Source organism: Bos indicus, chromosome 16 (genome assembly GCF_029378745.1).
Source record: "Bos indicus isolate NIAB-ARS_2022 breed Sahiwal x Tharparkar chromosome 16, NIAB-ARS_B.indTharparkar_mat_pri_1.0, whole genome shotgun sequence".
NCBI lineage: Eukaryota > Metazoa > Chordata > Mammalia > Artiodactyla > Bovidae > Bos > Bos indicus.
The window spans coordinates 19,740,884-19,758,219 of NC_091775.1; the positions used below are offsets into that span (position 1 = coordinate 19,740,884).

Genomic DNA, 17,336 nt, shown 5'->3' on the forward strand with positions numbered 1-17,336 from the left:
TTTTGAAGACTTTCTTCCTTTGGCTTCTAGAGGACTTCATTGATTTTTATCCTCGCTCTTTGTTTTTTCTCAGTTCCTTTTGATAGTTCTTTTGATAGTTCTTCCTTATTTGCCAAATTTCAAAATGTTGGCATGCCCCAGGGTTTAGTCTTTGGGCTTCATTCCTCTATATCTATGTCTGTTCCTCAAGATATTCCCAGGTTCAGTGATTTGCTAGAAGGACTCAGAGGACTCAGCACATAGATACGTGGAGCCATGGTGTCTTACAGTGAAAGCATGCAGAACAGAATTGACAAAAGACCCATGGTGGCATCTGGGAGAAGTTCAGTGGAAACCAGGGACAAGCTTTCAGGAGTTCCCTTCCAATGGTATTTGCTTAAAAATCCCCCTAGCAGTGAATTGTGACTAACTTGTGAGATGTCTCAGGGAAGTTCGTTAGAGACTTGGTACCCAAGTTTATTACTAGAGGCTAGTCACTGAAGTACCCTCTGCCTAGCCTGTACCAAGACTCCAGATTCTTGAAAGGAAAGCAGATGTTCAGCAGAAACCCCACTGTTTACACAGTTGTTTAGGCTTTTTGTCAGCATGGATTAGATTTCTTTTGTCTGTAATTTCATGTGAGTGAAATTATGTAGTATGTCTTCTTTTGTGCTGGCTTCTTTCATTCAGCATAATGCTTTTGAGAGTCATCCATGTTGTTGAGTGTTTTAGTGGTGCATCCTTTTTTATTGCTGCATAGTATTCCATTGAATTGATATGCCAGAATTTGTTTATCTATTCATCTGTTGATAGACATTTGGTTTACTTTCAATTTGGGGATGCTAAGAATAAAGCTACCATAAACATTTAAGTAGAACTTTTTTTTTATGGACATTTTATAAATTAAATATCTAGGTGTGGAATTTCTGGGATGTAGGAAAAGTGTATGCTTAATGTTATGAGAAAATGTACAAGTGTCTTGCACGTGGTTAAATAATTTTACATTTGTATAGCAGTATATGAGAGTTCTGGTGCTCCATACCCTTTCCAACACTTTTTTATTATCTTAATTTGAGCCATTCTAGTGGACATACAGTGATTTTAATGTTGGGTTTAATTGTATTTCCCTAAAGACTAATGGTATTAAACATCTTTTTGTGTCTTTATTGACCATTTGTACTATTTCTTTTGAGACATGTCTTTTAAAAATCATTACCCTGTTTTTATGAGATTGTCATCCTCTTACTGATTTGCCATAGATTAGGTTACATAGATCTAATCTAATCTGTACGTAGATTGGATTAGTGGTTCGCAACCAGGGATAATGTCCATCCGGGCCTGTGGGAATGTCTGGAGACATTTTTGGTTGACACCATTGAGGGAGGCTTCTGTCTTCCTCCCCCACTTCCCCTCACCCATTTCTCTTTCCCTATTATCCCTCCCTCATTCCCTCTTCTCTCTTCCTCTTTTTGAGATTTAGTTTCATGTTAGGCTACTTTATATTTGCCTAGAGACCATTGGGCTTCCCTGGTGGCTCAGACGGTAAAATGTCTGCCTGCAACGCGGGAGACCCAGGTTCGATCCCTGGGTGGGGAAGATCCCCTGGAGAAGGAAATGGCAATCCACTCCAGTACTCTTGCCTGGAAAATCCCATGGACAGAGGAGCCTGATAGGCTACAGTCCATGGGGTCGCAAAGAGTCGGACAGGACTGAGCGACTTCACTTCACTTCAGAGACCATTGGAGCACTAGTTTTTTTCCAGTTTCTTTTCTCCCCATCCTTCAGTTTAGATCAATATCTTACTGTCTTTTTCCATTTTACTGTGGTATTCATTTAGTCTGTAGTGAAGCCCATATGATAAGTTTTTTATTTGAAATGTTGGCCTTTTCAGCTCTAAGATTGCCTTTTAAAATTTTTATTTTAGTTTGTTTTCTGCTGAGATTTTTCTAGTCTGTTCACTCACTATATCTTGTTTTTTAAACTCAACATATTCATTATAGCTGTTTTACTAGTTTTTGTCTGCTAAATCTATTATCTGAATCATCTGATTTATTTTAAGTTACATTTTCCTGCTTTTTCGCATGTCTAGGAACTTGTGACATATGTTGGGCATTGCATGATCCGTTATGTAGGGAGTATGGATTAATAGTGCTGTCTTCTTTTAAGAGACTTCCCTGGTGGCTCAGATGGTAAAGCGTCCGCCTACAGTGCAGGAGACCCAGGTTCAATCCCTGGGTGGGGAAGATCCTCTGGGGAAGGAAATGGCAACCCACTCCAGTACTCTTGCCTGGAAAATCCCATGAACAGAGAAGTATGGTAGGCTACAGCCCATGGGGTCGCAAAGAGTCAGACTGGACTGAGCGACTTCACTTCACTTCACAGACCATTGGAGCACTAGTTTTTTCCAGTTTCTTTTCTCCCCATCCTTCAGTTTAGATCAGTATCTTACTGTCTCAATAGTGCTGTCTTCTTTTAAGATGTGAGTTTTGTTCCAGCAGGCAGTTAAATTACCAGAGGATGTTTATTCTGCTAGGCTTGTTGTTTGTTTGCTTTAGTCTTTCTCAGCTTTATATTTTATTTTAGGGCATGGCTTCTACTCAGGGTGTGTTAAGTATTGTCATTTTGGAATCTTAACAGAATGCCTGAAGAGTGAGACTCTTCACATGTACTGAGCTGGAACTATTGAATTCCCCCGCAAGTAACCTCTGCTGTCTCCACTCAGCTCCCAGGCCTGCTGCAGCCCCTCGTTTTTATTCCTTGTGGATTCTTAGGCCAGTCCAGTGCAGCCTGGCCTCAGCCAAGGCATAGGGAAACCCCTCTAAAATTCTGTGCTATCCCCACACCCACCATGGCGCGTTTCCCTTCTTTCTTATATCTTATTCATAAATTCTAGCTTCCTCAACAGCTCTGGCCTCTGATCTCAGCTTTTTCAGTTGAGAAAAACCGTCATTTGGTTTTCCCTTGAGTTTCACTTCCCTGTTGTCAGGAAGGCTTATACAGAAAGCCAGTTTGATCATGGGGCTTATCTTGTGTATTTACTGGCTTTCAAGTCTCCTGCTGCCTGTTGGCCAGTGTCTAAAAACAGTTGTCTCATGTATTTTGGCCAGTCTTTTGTTATTATTGTTTATAGTAAGAAATAGTCTGATGTCATGTATCCATCATGACTGGTAGTGAAAGTCCTTCTTAAAACTTTAGGGAAAAAATTTAAAATGTTTTGAAATTATAATATACTTGTAATTATATAGAAAGGAGCTCAATTGTGATTTTTGTTTATTTTTACAAGTTGTCACTTGTAACACGCCAATAAGTGAAGATTTTATGCCTTGCTTTTTTTTCCCCCAAAGGCTGACTTGCTAGCTACTTACTGAGATAATACATAGTAATTTGTTCACAAAGAGATCATTTGTTGTTACAAATATTCTTCAGAACTTGACAAAACTATCCAAAGAAAACGTGAGAGCTTGTGTATCCACGATAGAGCTCACTTAGAGGCTGAATTCCTTCATTGTAACTTGTATCAGACAGTACTGCTGGCTTGCTGCTATAAGCAGTGTTTTACCAGGAGGCTCCCTTAAGACAAGAGCTTGTCATTATTTACAGTGTCTTCTTTGTGGATAGCAGTCAGGATTGTTGAGTCTAAGAAAGGGTCAGGGATGACACTTTAAATTTCTTGAGATCGTTTAGAATGTCTTCCTTGATTTCCCAGAATCTCACTCTTCTCTCAAGTAATCAGTGTTTGTTAGTTTTCCAGTTTTTATTTCTACCTTTCACATAGCCTATATTACTGAATATAGGTATCTTAACATGTTCTGAAAAATTGTCTAGCATCAAAATTAAAATACTAATACATGAGAATCCCTGAAATTGCATGTGAAATGAGTACACTGTGCTTTGAAGTGGCAAGTTTGTTTCTCAACCAGTTTTGATGAAAGAGCTTAGCTTTGTGTGGAGGCTTTGTTTTATTTTGCTCTGGTTTTTCTGGTTGACAGGTTGGGCTGAGGTGATCTATTCATGTGTATAAATATGTATTTATAAGTACATAAAAGTTAAGCTGTGTATATGGAAGACATTCCTGGCTATACTTTCCGGATTTGTTTTTCATTTTTGTCAAGTTTATATCATTTTTATTCCTTGCGAGATGCCTGGCTTTTTCAAGATTGGTTGAGAATTTTCAAGGTGTTGTTTATTGCCACTGGCCTGGTCTCATATGTAGTACAGTTCTGAACAGAAAGAGAAATACCCCTCATTGATATAAAATTCAAAAGAAGTCAGTTACCTTTTCTGGCTTATGCTTTTAACACATTGCAGTTACATTTAATTGCTTTGTTTCTTCCCATGGGTTCTTCAAAGCCTTGTGAATCCTTGTTTTTCTCAGCTAGATGCTGAGAAAATTGTTCTTGTTGTCACATATTCTCTCTGCTAAGTCACTTCAGTCGTTTCTGACTCTGTGCGACCCCATAGATGGCAGCCCACCAGGCTCCCCCGTCTCTGGGATTCTCCAGGCAAGAACACTGGAGTGGGTTGCCATTTCCTTCTCCGGGGCATGAAAGTGAAAAGTGAAAGTGAAGTTGCTCAGTCGTGTCCGACTCTTAGCGACCCCTGGACTGCAGCCTACCAGGCTCCTCCATCCATGGGATTTTCCAGGCAAGAGTACTGGAGTGGGGTGCCATTGCCTTCTCTGTGTCACATATTAGTTACCTTTTTAAAATAAAAAAAATCTGATACTCAAAACAGCTAAAGAGCCACATAAAACAGTATTCTATAATGAGACTTATTTAGACTTATTTTATAATGAGACTTATGGTTAGATAAAAAGATACTTTTCATAAGATGCTTTTCAAATAATTAAGATAATACTATTTAAATGTCAAAATTGAATTATAGCATTTTTAAAGTAAAAGTGAGCCTTGAGACATTGAGCATAGACCCTGTTTTATCGATCAGATAAGTAACCCGAAAAGTGGCAAAGGTACTTTCAGAGCCAGGATTCCAATACATAATCTTCTGACTGCAGGTGTTAAGTTCAGTTCAGTTCAGTTGCTCAGTCGTGTCTGACTCTTTGCGACCCCATGAATCGCAGCACACCAGGCCTCCCTGTCCATCACCAACTCCCGGAGTTCACTGAGACTCATGTCCATTGAGTCAGTGATGCCATCCAGCCATCTCATCCTCTGTCGTCCCCTTCTCCTTCTGCCCCCAATCCCTCCCAGCATCAGAGTCTTTTCCAGTGAGTCAACTCTTCGCATGAGGTGCTAAAGTACTGGAGTTTCAGCTTTAGCATCATTCCTTCCAAAGAAATCCCAGGGCTGATCTCCCTTAGGATGGACTGGTTGGATCTCCTTGCAGTCCAAGGGACTCTCAAGAGTCTTCTCCAACACCATAGTTCAAAAGCATCAATTCTTCGGTGCTCAGCTTTCTTCACAGTTCAACTCTCACATCCATACATGACCATTGGAAAAACCATAGCCTTGACTAGACGGACCTTTGTTGGCAAAGTAATGTCTCTGCTTTTGAATATGCTATGCAGATGTAGTGCTCAGCTAAAGAGAGACAGCTGTGCAGTGCCACACATAGGAGACCAAGGTTAGCTGGGGCAGTTGTGGCTCTTTTGCTATTAATGTGAGCTCTCATTACAAAGTCCTTCCTCCCCTGTATCTCCTCTCCCCCTTTCTCACATTCCCTGGGCTTACCCATTCCAAATCCCCCGGTTTGAGGAACTTGTTTTCACCTTTTTAAAAACCCAACTCAGAGGGCTTCTTTTCTAAGAAATATTCTGAAAACTTTTCCTAGGAGCTCTCTTTTATTCTTCTGGTTATTACTGTGTGCATCCTTTTGTTGCATTATGTCATAATTGGTTGTTGGTTTTTTTTTTTTCTCTTTTAAATCACAAGTACCTAGTAATATATTATTTTCTCATATTTATTTGCTTTTTTATTGAAGTATAGTTGATTTACAATATTCTGTTAGCTTCAGTTCTACAGCAAAGTAATTCAGAGATAGATAATATGTATATATACTTTTTAAAAAAATTATTTTTGGCTGTGCTGGGTCTTTGTTGCTGCATGCTGTCTTTCTCTAGCTGCAGCGAGCAGGGGCTACTTTTGCTTGTGATGTGTGGGCTTATTTTTGGTGGTTTCTCTTGTTGCAAAGCATGGGCTCTAGGGTGGTTGGGCTCAGTAGTTGTGGTGCATGGTTTAGTTGCTCCAGCATGTTGAATCCTCCCAGACCAGTGATCCAGCCTATATCCCCTGCATTGGCAGGTGGATTCTTAACCACTGGACTATTGGGGCGGTCCTCTATATGTATTTTTTTGTTTTTGATTATTTTCCACTACCGGTTACTGCCGAGATATTGAATATAGTTCCTTGTATTATACAGCAAATCCTTGTTGTTTATCCATCATTTCATGTATTTTAATCCCATGGCCTAGTATAGTGTCTTTGGAGTGAATTAAATTGAAATCTGCAGTATTGGCAGATGAGAGGTTTAAAATAAGCTCTGATAAAGGCCTGAATGTTTACTTTGCACACAGCATGACTACTTGCTGTTTCGTTTTTCTTGTTTGCTTATTTTCAGATTTCTAGATACATTGTGGATAGTTGGGTTGCCAAGTCTGTGTCTTCAGATCAGTGATTCTCAAATATCAGGTCTGTGAGCAGGCTGCAGCTGAAGCTTCTATGGATTTTATACAAAGGCAGTGGGTTTTCTCATTTAGTGGGTCTAGCATGAATCCCAGGATCCTTGCTATTTTATTGTGTTCACTTTAAATCTACCCAGTTGTTTTGATGGTCAGCTATGGTTTTTCTAATAGTCATGTATGGATGTGAGAGCTGGACAATAAAAAAGGCTGAGCACTAAAGAATTGATGCCTTTGAACTATGGTGCTGGCGAAGACTCTTGAGAGTCCCTTGGACAGCAAGGAGATCAAACCAGTTAATCCTAAGGGAAATCAACCCTGAATACTCACTGGAAAGACTTGATACTGAAGCTCCATTACTTTGGCCACTTGGTGTAAAGAGCCAACTCATTAGAAAAGACCCTGATGCTGGGAAAGATTGAAGGCAGGAGAAGGGGGTGACAGACGATGAGATTGGTGTATGGCATCACTGACTTAGTAGACATGAGCTTTTGCAAGCTCTGGGAGATGGTGAAAGACAGGGAAACCTGGCGTGCTGCAGCCCATGGGGTTGTAGAGTTGGACACGCCAGAGCCACTGAACAACAACAGCTAGGTTTGGGAGCCACAGCTTCAGATAACAAGCTGTTCAATCAGAGTGAGATTACTTGGGGCAAACTTTTACCTGCTGTTTAAGAGCTTAAAGTTTCTTATTTCTGGTTCCCAGAATGTCTGGCACACAATTTGTAGAAATGAGATACCTTTAAGATGTTTTTAGGCTGAGTTTTGATTAATTGAAAGATGGTGATTGATTAACCTCTCTTTTTTATTATCATTTAAGGAGTATTCAGCCTTGGTGTTCCTGTCGATGCTCTCTTCTTTATCGGTAACCAGTTGGTGGCCACGAGTCATACAGGGAAAGTGGGAGTGTGGAATGCTGTCACCCAGCACTGGCAGGTTGGTTTTGACTAATGCGTATCACAGAAATGAGATTACTTCTGAAGCTTGTGCTAATTGTGCACGTGCTTTGTTCTGGTGGAATTCGTATTGTTTCTGCTTTGATTATATAGAATATTGAATATAGTTAGTGGTAAATTAACTTCTGGATACAAGTCTGACTATATATTCAAGAATCTTAAGTCACTTTGGAAAATGAGTGGGTTTTTATACTGTGGTTTGATATTTCTTTATTGCCTTGAAATGTTTTAAGTGTTATGCCTTGGGAATAGTAGTAGTTCAGGTAAACTTCATCTCCTGAGTAGAAGCACAGTTCTGTAGGAAAATAGAGGATAACTAGCTAAATGGTCTCAGGTACTTGAGAGGAACAAGAAGGATGTAAGACTAAAGAAAAGTTAATACCTTATTCTGAAGGAGAGGAGAAAATTAAAGAACTTTAAGCAGAGAGTGATTTGATCAGATCCATAGTTTAGAAAGATAACAGTAATAGCTAATACGAAAAGTGGACTGGAGATCAGGGAAGGTATCTAGCAAAAGAAACAGAGATTCAGCCAGAGTGAGTAGACTGTAAAGATGAGACTATTTGGAAAACATTTCGTAAGCCATCCTAAAACAATAAGGATTGGTATCTGATTAGATGTAGAAAATTAAAGAAGAGAGATGGGTTTCTAATTTTGACAGTTGGGTGGCTGGTAATATTTTAAATTGAAAGGGAATGGAGTGAGAGGAGCATATATGCTGGTGCATAGTGTGAGGAATAATTAGAATGATTAAACATGTTTCTTTTGCGATTCCTGTAGGTATTCGAATATAGGAGCTCAGGAAGCAGTTGGGAGTACCCCCTTTGGAATTTAGGAAAGAAGAAAGGGCTAGAAAAAAACATTTAGAGACCGCAACCTGTGGTAATTGAAAGATAAGAATTGATAAGATTTTCCATTGAAAGGGTATCTGTAAAGAAAAGCCAGAACTAAAATCCTGGGGAACATGAGCTTTTTAAGGGAACAGGATAGGAAATGAAGAGCTAAAGGGACACATATGGTGCAATTGAGAAATGGCGTTGGTTTTGGTGGTAGAATATCATTTGCAAAGTTAGGTTGTGGTGGGGAGACAGATTGCAGGAATTGAGAATTTAAAAGATCAGAGATTAGAGACAGCAAATTTAGCATGTCTTTCATAAGTTTGATGGTGAAGTAGAGCAGAGAAATGAAGTGATAGTTTAAGGATCAAGGCTAGATGGAGGAAAAGATATTCAGTGCTTTATTTTTTTCTCTAGGGTTTTAGAAACTTGAGCATGCTTGTTAGAGAAGGGAGTTGGCAGAGAAAGCATTTAAAGATGGAAAGAATGGAGATGTTGCTAGTCCCATAGAAGTCAGGAGTATATGTACATAGTGTCTAGGACATAGTAGACCCAGCAGAGAAGAGAGGCTTTTTTCTCTGTGACAGAAGAGTCAGGAAGGAGTTCTGTGGAGGAGAAAGACATGGAGGTATGTTTCAGGGATTGCAGAGATTATAAATCCTTACAAGGGACCTGGCTGGTACAGTTATATGAGTTTCCTCCTTAATCCTCAGTACTGGGAGGGAACAAGAGCAAGAGAAAACAGTGCTGGCTTGATTCAGGATTGAAGATGCAATTAAATAGGTATGACCCACAAAGGGAAGAGAAACATAAAATGGCAAAGCAGTTGAAATTGTGAACTTGTAATGGAGTACCAGGTAAGCAAAGGAGGGTGCAAGGATTCTAGGGACTAGAGGGAAGGTAGAGCAGGTTGATGACTTCAAAGGAGTGGAAATGGTACAAACAGGAAGTTGTTGTCAAAGGCCAAAATAAAGATTTTGGAGTTGGAGCAGTTCTTGGTGATGTAGTCATTTAAATCATATGGTTGGACTGACTTAAAGGTGAAAGTAGTTGAAATAGGGGTCAGAGAACTGTGAGGGTCATCAGGGTGGACATGTAGGTACCAGGATAGTGATAGAGAATGGGACAGGAAGCCAGCTGATCAGATGCCCAGCTCCTTAGCAAAGGTGATAGGTTGATCTGGAAGCTGCCGTTGGGGCAGAGAGAGGGTAATCGAATGTCATGCTTGGGTTGAGCTTGTGCAGGGATGTCCTTGAGATCTTATGCCAGGGCCTAACAAGTGCCAATACTTTGGCCACCTGATGAGAAAAGCCAGTTCATCAGAAAAGATCCTGGTGCTGGGAAAGATTGAGGGCAGGAGAAGACGGGGATGACAGAGGATGAGATGGTTAGATAACATCACCAACTCAATGGACATGAGTTTGAGCAAACTCTGGGAGATAGTGAAGGACAGGGAATCCTGGTGTGTGCTGCTGTTCATGGGGTCAGAAAGAGTCAGATACTATTTAGCCACTGAATAGCAACAAAAGATGGCAGGGAAGTGGTGAGAGAATGAGTACTTCCAATGAAAGAGATTACCATCAGGGAAAATTAAATTTCATTCTAGGTGAAGACATGGAAGTCATGGTTGTAGAAAAAAGATACTAGCTAAGATTAGGTGGGGCTAGTGTCAGCAGATTTAGCATTGTTACTGTAAATCATCTGCCTGCAATGGAGGAGACGCAGGTTCAATCCCTGAATTGGGAAGGTCCCCTGGAGGAGGAAACGGCAACCCACTCCAGGATTCTTGCCTGGAAAATCCCAAGGACAAAGGAGCCTGCTGCTGCTGCTGCTGCTGCTAAGTCGCTTCAGTCGTGTCTGACTCTGTGCAACCCCAGAGACGGCAGGCCACCAGGCTTCCCCGTCCCTGGGATTATCCAGGCAAGAACACTGCAGTGGGTTGCCATTTCCTTCTCCAGTGCGTGAAAGTGAAAAGTGAAAGTGAAGTCGCTCAGTTGTGTCTGACTCTAGTGACCCCATGGACTGTAGCCCACCAGGTTCCTCCGTCCATGGGATTTTCCAGGCAAAAGTACTGGAGTGGGGTGCCATTTCCTTCTCCGACAAAGGAGCCTAGTGGGCTACAATCAACAGAGTCACAAAGCGTGACATGACTGAGCACACACACATGCACTGAAAATCCTAAGCAAGCGAATATGACATACTCAGGGCAGTTAGTGGTCCGTACACAAGAGGTGTCAAGTCTCCTCGCTAGTGACTGAGCTAATTCATATAGGACCTTCCATATAGGCACAGAAGAGGCATCATAAAGGTGTTACCATAAAAGTGATGGGCCAGGGAGTGTGGGAAAGGACTGATCTAGGTTGATCTAAAATCGAGGAGGAGGGATTCTTCAGCTGGTGCTATTCCTGTAAAGAGGAATGTGGATTTTAACGATTTATGGAAGGTCTGCTCTCAGGTAGGTTACTTGGCTAATATGTCAAGTCTGAACTTGCAGTGGCTCGGAGAAGTGCTGCTGTCTGTGCCATACAAGTGGTGAGGTGCATTTCAGTTCCTAAGGGGACATGTGTCTCCATCACCTTTTTTGTTTTTTCTGATGTCACAACTGCACATAAAATTTTTCATATTTTTGAGATCCCTGAAACTATACTGGTGTCCTCAATGTGGATACTTGTTAAGCTTTTAGTCCCATGGGTATAACCTGTTGCTTCTTGTCTGGTACATGCATGAGTTGAAAACCATAGCTGACAAAGTAGGTTTGTTATCACATTTCAGGAAGACCTGGGGTAAGTGAACATTCATGCAGCAAACAAGCCTTGTAACTTATAACCTAGATAGATGATTTATTTTTATTTTGGTGTGCAGGACCGAGCTAATATGTCATGAAATCTCAGTGTCTGATCTGAAAATCTCAACAGACAGTTCTGACCTGGGGCTGACTGCTGTGGCACGGATGAGCAGGTTCTGATCTGGCCTGTAGCCACAGTTCTGCCCAGGAGTAACACAGAAGTACACAGGACAACTGGTGTAGTTCCTGACTCCAGTTGTATGATCAAGATTGATTTGAAATATTTGAGTCAGATGAGCAAGCCTGAGAGCAAGCGTTTTTAAGCCTCAAAGCCATGGTGGTATTTAGGTGTAGCAGTTGCTTACTGTAGCTCTTCCCTGGTGGCTCAGACGGTAAAGAATCTGCCTGCCCGTGCAGGAGACATAAGAGACTTGAGATCCCTGGCTCAGGAAGACCCCCTGGAGAAGGAAATGGTAACCCACTCAAGTATTCTTGTCTGGAGAATTCCATGGACAGCAAGACTGGCGGGCTACAGTCCATGGGGTCGCAAAGAGTTGGGCACGACTGAGCGACTAAACACACAAAACACATGCAAACGCGTGCGCGAGGACAGCTTCAGTAAAATGCTAATGAAAGTGTTCTATGCGCATTGTATCTGACTTGAGTAAGAAAAAGGGAAATTATGTTTTAAAAGAAACATTTCAGTTTTCTCAATTCCTCTTTAAAGAAGGTTAGTAATAAGGAGTGTTGCAAATAGGTAGCCTAGGCTGAGTTACATGGCAGAATAGCAGTTTTAGGACTTATTTATCCAGTCGTTCAAGTTTAAATGTAGATGCATATTGGAAACATATTACATGTTTCACTCTCATATTGAAAGACAGTTTTGGAAGTCAGTCCTGGAAAGTCATTGTGTATCCTGATTCCTAAAGGATCAGAAAACTCTGTTCATTCTGAAAGACTAGATTCGTCAGCCGAAGTCACCTAGGTCATCTGAGTCATAACCTAACTGAACAGTGGAGGGCAAACTTGAGGAGGAAATGTTGGCTTAAAGGAGAATGAAAGTGAATTTCTGTGGTCTGAGGGCTGTGCTGGACTAGAATTCGGAGGCTTGTTTGATTTCGCTTCTCTCCTGTTGTGGTCTGATGCACTTGCAGCACTGATGTTGCAAGTACAGTTTGCTTACTTGGGTTGGCTGTCTTGTTTTTTGTATTTGTAACAGGTTTGTGAGCCCTCCGGAGAAGGCAATGACACCCCACTCCAGTACTCTTGCCTGGAAAATCCCATGGACGGAGGGGCCTGGTAGGCTGCAGTCCATGAGGTCGCTAGGAGTTGGACACGACTGAGCGACTTCCCTTTCACTTTTCACTTTGATGCATTGGAGAAGGAAATGGCAACCCACTCCAGTGTTCTTGCCTGGAGAATCCCAGGGATGGGGGAGCCTGGTGGGCTGCCGTCTCTGGGGTCGCACAGAGTCGGACACACTGAAGCGACTTAGCAGCAGCAGCAAGTTAGGAATAAGGTGGGAACTGGCATCTTAGGGCCAGAATTTATTGGAGAGAGGACTGGCATTTGGGTGCCTATTGGGTCCTGAACACTATCCCAAGTAGGTTGTATTTCTGACTTGGGATTTACAGCAACACAGCTGAATTAGCTCAGTCACTGGCGAGGAGACTTGACACCTGGATGTCTGTTGTGTACTGATCACTACCCTGAGTATGTCTTACTTGCTTGCTTAGGATTTTTAGTGCATGTGTGTGTGCTCAGTCATGTCAGGCTCTTGGTGACTCTCTGGGCTGTAGTCCATCAGACTCCTTTGTCCTTGGGATTTTTACAGGCAAGAATACTGGAGTGGGTTGCTGTTTCTTCCTCCAGGGGACCTTCCCAACTCAGGGATCAAACCTGTATCTCCTGCATTGCAGGCAGATTCTTTACTTGCTGAACCATTGGGATTTACAGTAACAATGCTAAATCAGCTGACACTAGCCCCCCCAATACTGACATACAGAAATATTGGGTAAAAATACTAAAATAGTATATATTCTATTAATATCAGGTTTGAATTATATTTGTTATTTGTTTCTTTATACATATTTGCATACCCCATATCAAAGTCAAGGCTCTGGATTCTGGGATTCCACCAGGACCAGGAGGCATGGCTTCAGGGGAGCATATAAATCCAGCCTCCTGCAAAAAGCTTAAGCTTTAATGATCTGCCTCAGTCCCTGAGAAGAAGACTGGGAAAATTTTGCTTAATAATTTTGGAATAAGAAATCTTGATATATGTTCCGTATCTTGGATTGGGAAAGGTAGTGCAGGAGAAAACCATCAATGAGAAATTGAGGCCACAATCATATTAGGAGTACAAATACATGACTTGAAAGCACAAAGATAAGTCTTTGTGCTTTGGGAATTCCAATTTGAGAAATTTATAGAACTGGTCTAGGGTCATTTACATTTCTAGGGATGGACATGAAACCAAACAAGATATGGCACACAGGGCTTCACGAAACAAATATTTCTACTGAAACTGAGCCCATGCTAAGTCACTTCAGTCGTGTCTGACTCTGTGCGACCCCATAGACAGCAGCCCACCAGGCTCCCCCATCCCTGGGATTCTCCAGGCAAGAACACTGGAGTGGGTTGCCATTTCCTTCTCCAATGCATGACAGTGAAAAGTGAAAGTGAAGTCGCTCAGTCGTGTCCCACCCTCAGCGACCCCATGGACTGCAGCCTACCAGGCTCCTCCATGCGTGGGATTTTCCAGGCAAGAGTACTGGAGTGGGGTGCCATTGCCTTTTCCAAGTGAGCCCATAACCTCCCCAAATTTGTAAACTACACATGAAAGCAAATGAGGGGAAGTCATAAAATGTAGGCAGTTGGAGTACAAATGTACCTTAGAGCTGAAAATAATTGAACAATTAGGTACTTCTGAATAAATTTCAAGTTATTTAATGAGAAAGACGAAGGACTAGACTATAATAAATAGGAACAGTCAGAAAAGAAACAAAATAAAACAGTAGAAATTTGAAAGCCATTGAAAATTCAAAACAAAACTCATACTCAGTGCAGGGGTCCCCAGTGTCCAGGCTGCAGACCCATACCTCTTGTCAGATCAGTGGTGCGCTTGGATTAGGAGTAACGTGCACAATTGCTTGAATCATCCCAAAGCCGTCTCTCTCCATCCCTTCCGCCAGCCCTAGTCTGTGGAAGAACTGTCTTCCACAAAACTGGTCCCTGATGCCAGAAAGGTTGGGGACTGCTGACTTAATGTGTTAAACAGAAGGACAAATAAAAAGACAGTGGATTGCTGGACGCATCCGAGAGAATCATTCACAGTGAAGCAGAAAGTTAGTAGAAAATATGAAAAGAAGAAATGAGACAATCACTTTCAGAAGGGAATAGTGGATGGGATTTAGAAAAGATAATTGCTAACAATTTTGGAGAATGAAAGAAAGGCTTGATTATGTTGATTAAAGAAATACATCAAGGCTAATAAAATCAAATATATACATTGTGATGTAATAGAAGATAAAAATATCAAAAGGTGTCCATAGATTACTGACAGGTACATTGTGTGTGTGTGTGAGAGAGAGAATGAATCGCTCGGTTGTGTCTGACTCTTTGCAACCCCTTGGACTGTAACCCGCTAGGATCCTCTGTCCATGGAATTCTCCAGGCAAGAATACTGTAGTTGGTTGCCATTTCCTCCTTCAGGGGATCTTCCCAATCCAGGGATTGAACCTGTGTCTCCTGCCTTGCAGGCAATTATTTACTGTCTGAGCCATCAGGGAAGCTCCCAGATACACTCTCAGTTCAGTTCAGTCGCTCAGTCGTGTCCGACTCTTTGTGACCCCATGAATTGCAGCACGCCAGGCCTCCCTGTCCATCACCAACTCCCGGAGTTCAGTCAAACTCATGTCCGTCGAGTCAGCGATGCCATCTTCCCATCTCATCCTCTGTCATCCCCTTCTCCTCCTGCCCCCAATCCCTCCCAGAATCAGGGTCTTTTCCAATGAGTCAACTCTTCGCATGAGGTGGCCAAAGTACTGGAGTTTCAGCTTTAGCATCATTCCTTCCAAAGAAATCCCAGGGCTGATCTCCTTCAGAATAGACTGGTTGGATCTCCTTGCAGTTCAAGGGACTCTCAAGAGTCTTCTCCAACACCACAGTTCAAAAGCATCAATTCTTTGGCGCTCAGCCTTCTTCACACTCCAACTCTCACATCCATACATGACCACTGGAAAAACCATAGCCTTGACTAGACGGACCTTTGTTGGCAAAGTAATGTCTCTGCTTTTGAATATGTTATCTAGGTTGGTCATAACTTTTCTTCCAAGGAGTAAGCATCTTTTAATTTCATGGCAGCAGTCTCCATCTGCAGTGATTTTGGAGCCCCCAAAAATAAAGTCTGACACTGTTTCCACTGTTTCCCCATCTCTTTGCCATGAAGTGATGGGACCAGATGCCATGATCTTCGTTTTCTGAATGTTGAGTTTTAAGCCAACTTTTTCACTCTCCTCTTTCACTTTCATCAAGAGGCTTTTTAGTTCCTCTTCACTTTCTGCCATTAAGGGTAATGTCATCTGCATATCTGTGGTTATTGAATATTTCTCCCAGCAATCTTGATTCCAGCTTGTGCTTCTTTCAGCCCAGTGTTTCTCATGATGTGTTCTGCATATAAGTTAAATAAGCAGGGTGACAATATACAGCCTTGACGTACTCCTTTTCCTATTTGGAACCAGTCTGTTGTTCCATGTCCAGTTCTAACTGTTGCTTCCTGAACTGCATATAGGTTTCTCAAGAGGCAGGTCAGGTGGTCTGGTATTCCCATGTCTTTCAGAATTTTCTACAGTTTATTGTGATCCACACAGTCAAAGGCTTTAGCATAGTCAATAAAGCAGAAATAGATGTTTTTCTGGAACTCTCTTGCTTTTTCCATGATCCAGTGAATGTTGACACTTTGATCTCTGGTTCCTCTGCCTTTTAAAACCAGCTTGAACATCTGGAAGTTCACCGTTCATGTATTGCTGAAGCCTGGCTTGGAGAATTTTGAGCATTACTCTCTAGCTAGATGTAAAACAGATTCTTTGTTGAGCAACAGTAGAAGCCAGAAGACAGTAGGCTATTCTCGAGTTAGTTGAGGAAATAAGTTTCAACTTAGAGCTTTATATTCAGCAAAACTGTCATTCAGACATGAATGAGAGATGTTTTCATATAATACAGATAGAGTTTGTCATTTACAACCCTCAGTGGAAGGACTGCTGAAGAAATGCCCTTTGATAAGGTTATTTTACTTAGAAGAGGAAGGAGTGGAATACTGCAAACCTTACTAGCAAAGGCATTTCTCGATATGTTGGTGAATCTAAGTATTTAAAAAGTAATGGAGGAGAGTTAAAACATTTTGTTAACAAATGATTATCCAGGTAGAGATTGTGGTTACAAGATTTAAGGGGCCTTGTATTGTTTGGGAAGATAGACTGATTATTTTCAAAATGTAAATTATTTAAATTTTTACATAGACATTAATGATAATCACTGAACTACCTTAGGAGAGAAAACTCACTTCTACCTTAGGTTTGTGATCACCATGATGGAATCACATGTACTGATCAGTGTGGTTTCTCAGGTTCTTGCCATGAAGTTATTGGGGTAAAGAAGAGAAGGCTGCAAAATGACTGCCTCCTTGCTTATGCTGGGAGAGAAGATCTTGGTACCATCTCCTCTGTAACCTAACTTCATATGTCCTCTGCTTTCTCTGTTCTCCTTGTGCTGAGAGGTGGACATGAGAAGAGCAGGACTTGGTCGGGGTGCAGGGAAGGAGGTGGTGGTGGTGCTCAGACACCAAGTCATGTGATTTTTTGCCACCTCAGGGACTGTAGCATGCCAGGCTTCCCTGTCCCTCACTGTCTCCTGGAGTTTGCCCAGGTTCATGTCGCTTGAATCAGTGATGCCATCCAACCATCTCATCTTCTGTTGCCCTCTTCGCCTCTTGCCCTCAGTCTTTCTCAGCATCAGGGTCTTTTCCAATGAATCAGCTATTCCCATCAGGTGGCCAAAGTTATTGGAACTTCAGCTTCAGCATCAGTCGTTCCAAAGGGTATTCAGGGTTGATTTCCTTTAAGATTGATTGGTTTGATCTCTTTG

General features: G+C 41.7%; 1 protein-coding gene and 1 non-coding gene across 7 annotated transcripts in view; both read left to right on the forward strand.

Moving 5' to 3' along the window:
- The window catches only part of KCTD3 (potassium channel tetramerization domain containing 3), a 74,861-nt gene that overhangs the window by 33,784 nt on the left and 23,741 nt on the right, over nucleotides 1-17,336 (forward strand). For all 6 annotated transcript variants that reach the window (XM_070767936.1, XM_070767935.1, XM_070767933.1 and 3 more), the window contains one exon: nucleotides 7,436-7,551. In XM_070767936.1, the coding sequence (XP_070624037.1) occupies nucleotides 7,436-7,551 (116 nt within the window). The remainder of the gene's footprint in view (nucleotides 1-7,435; nucleotides 7,552-17,336) is intronic.
- On the forward strand, nucleotides 2,151-2,222 carry TRNAC-ACA (transfer RNA cysteine (anticodon ACA)). The gene has a single exon. It is a non-coding gene; the product is annotated as a tRNA-Cys (tRNA).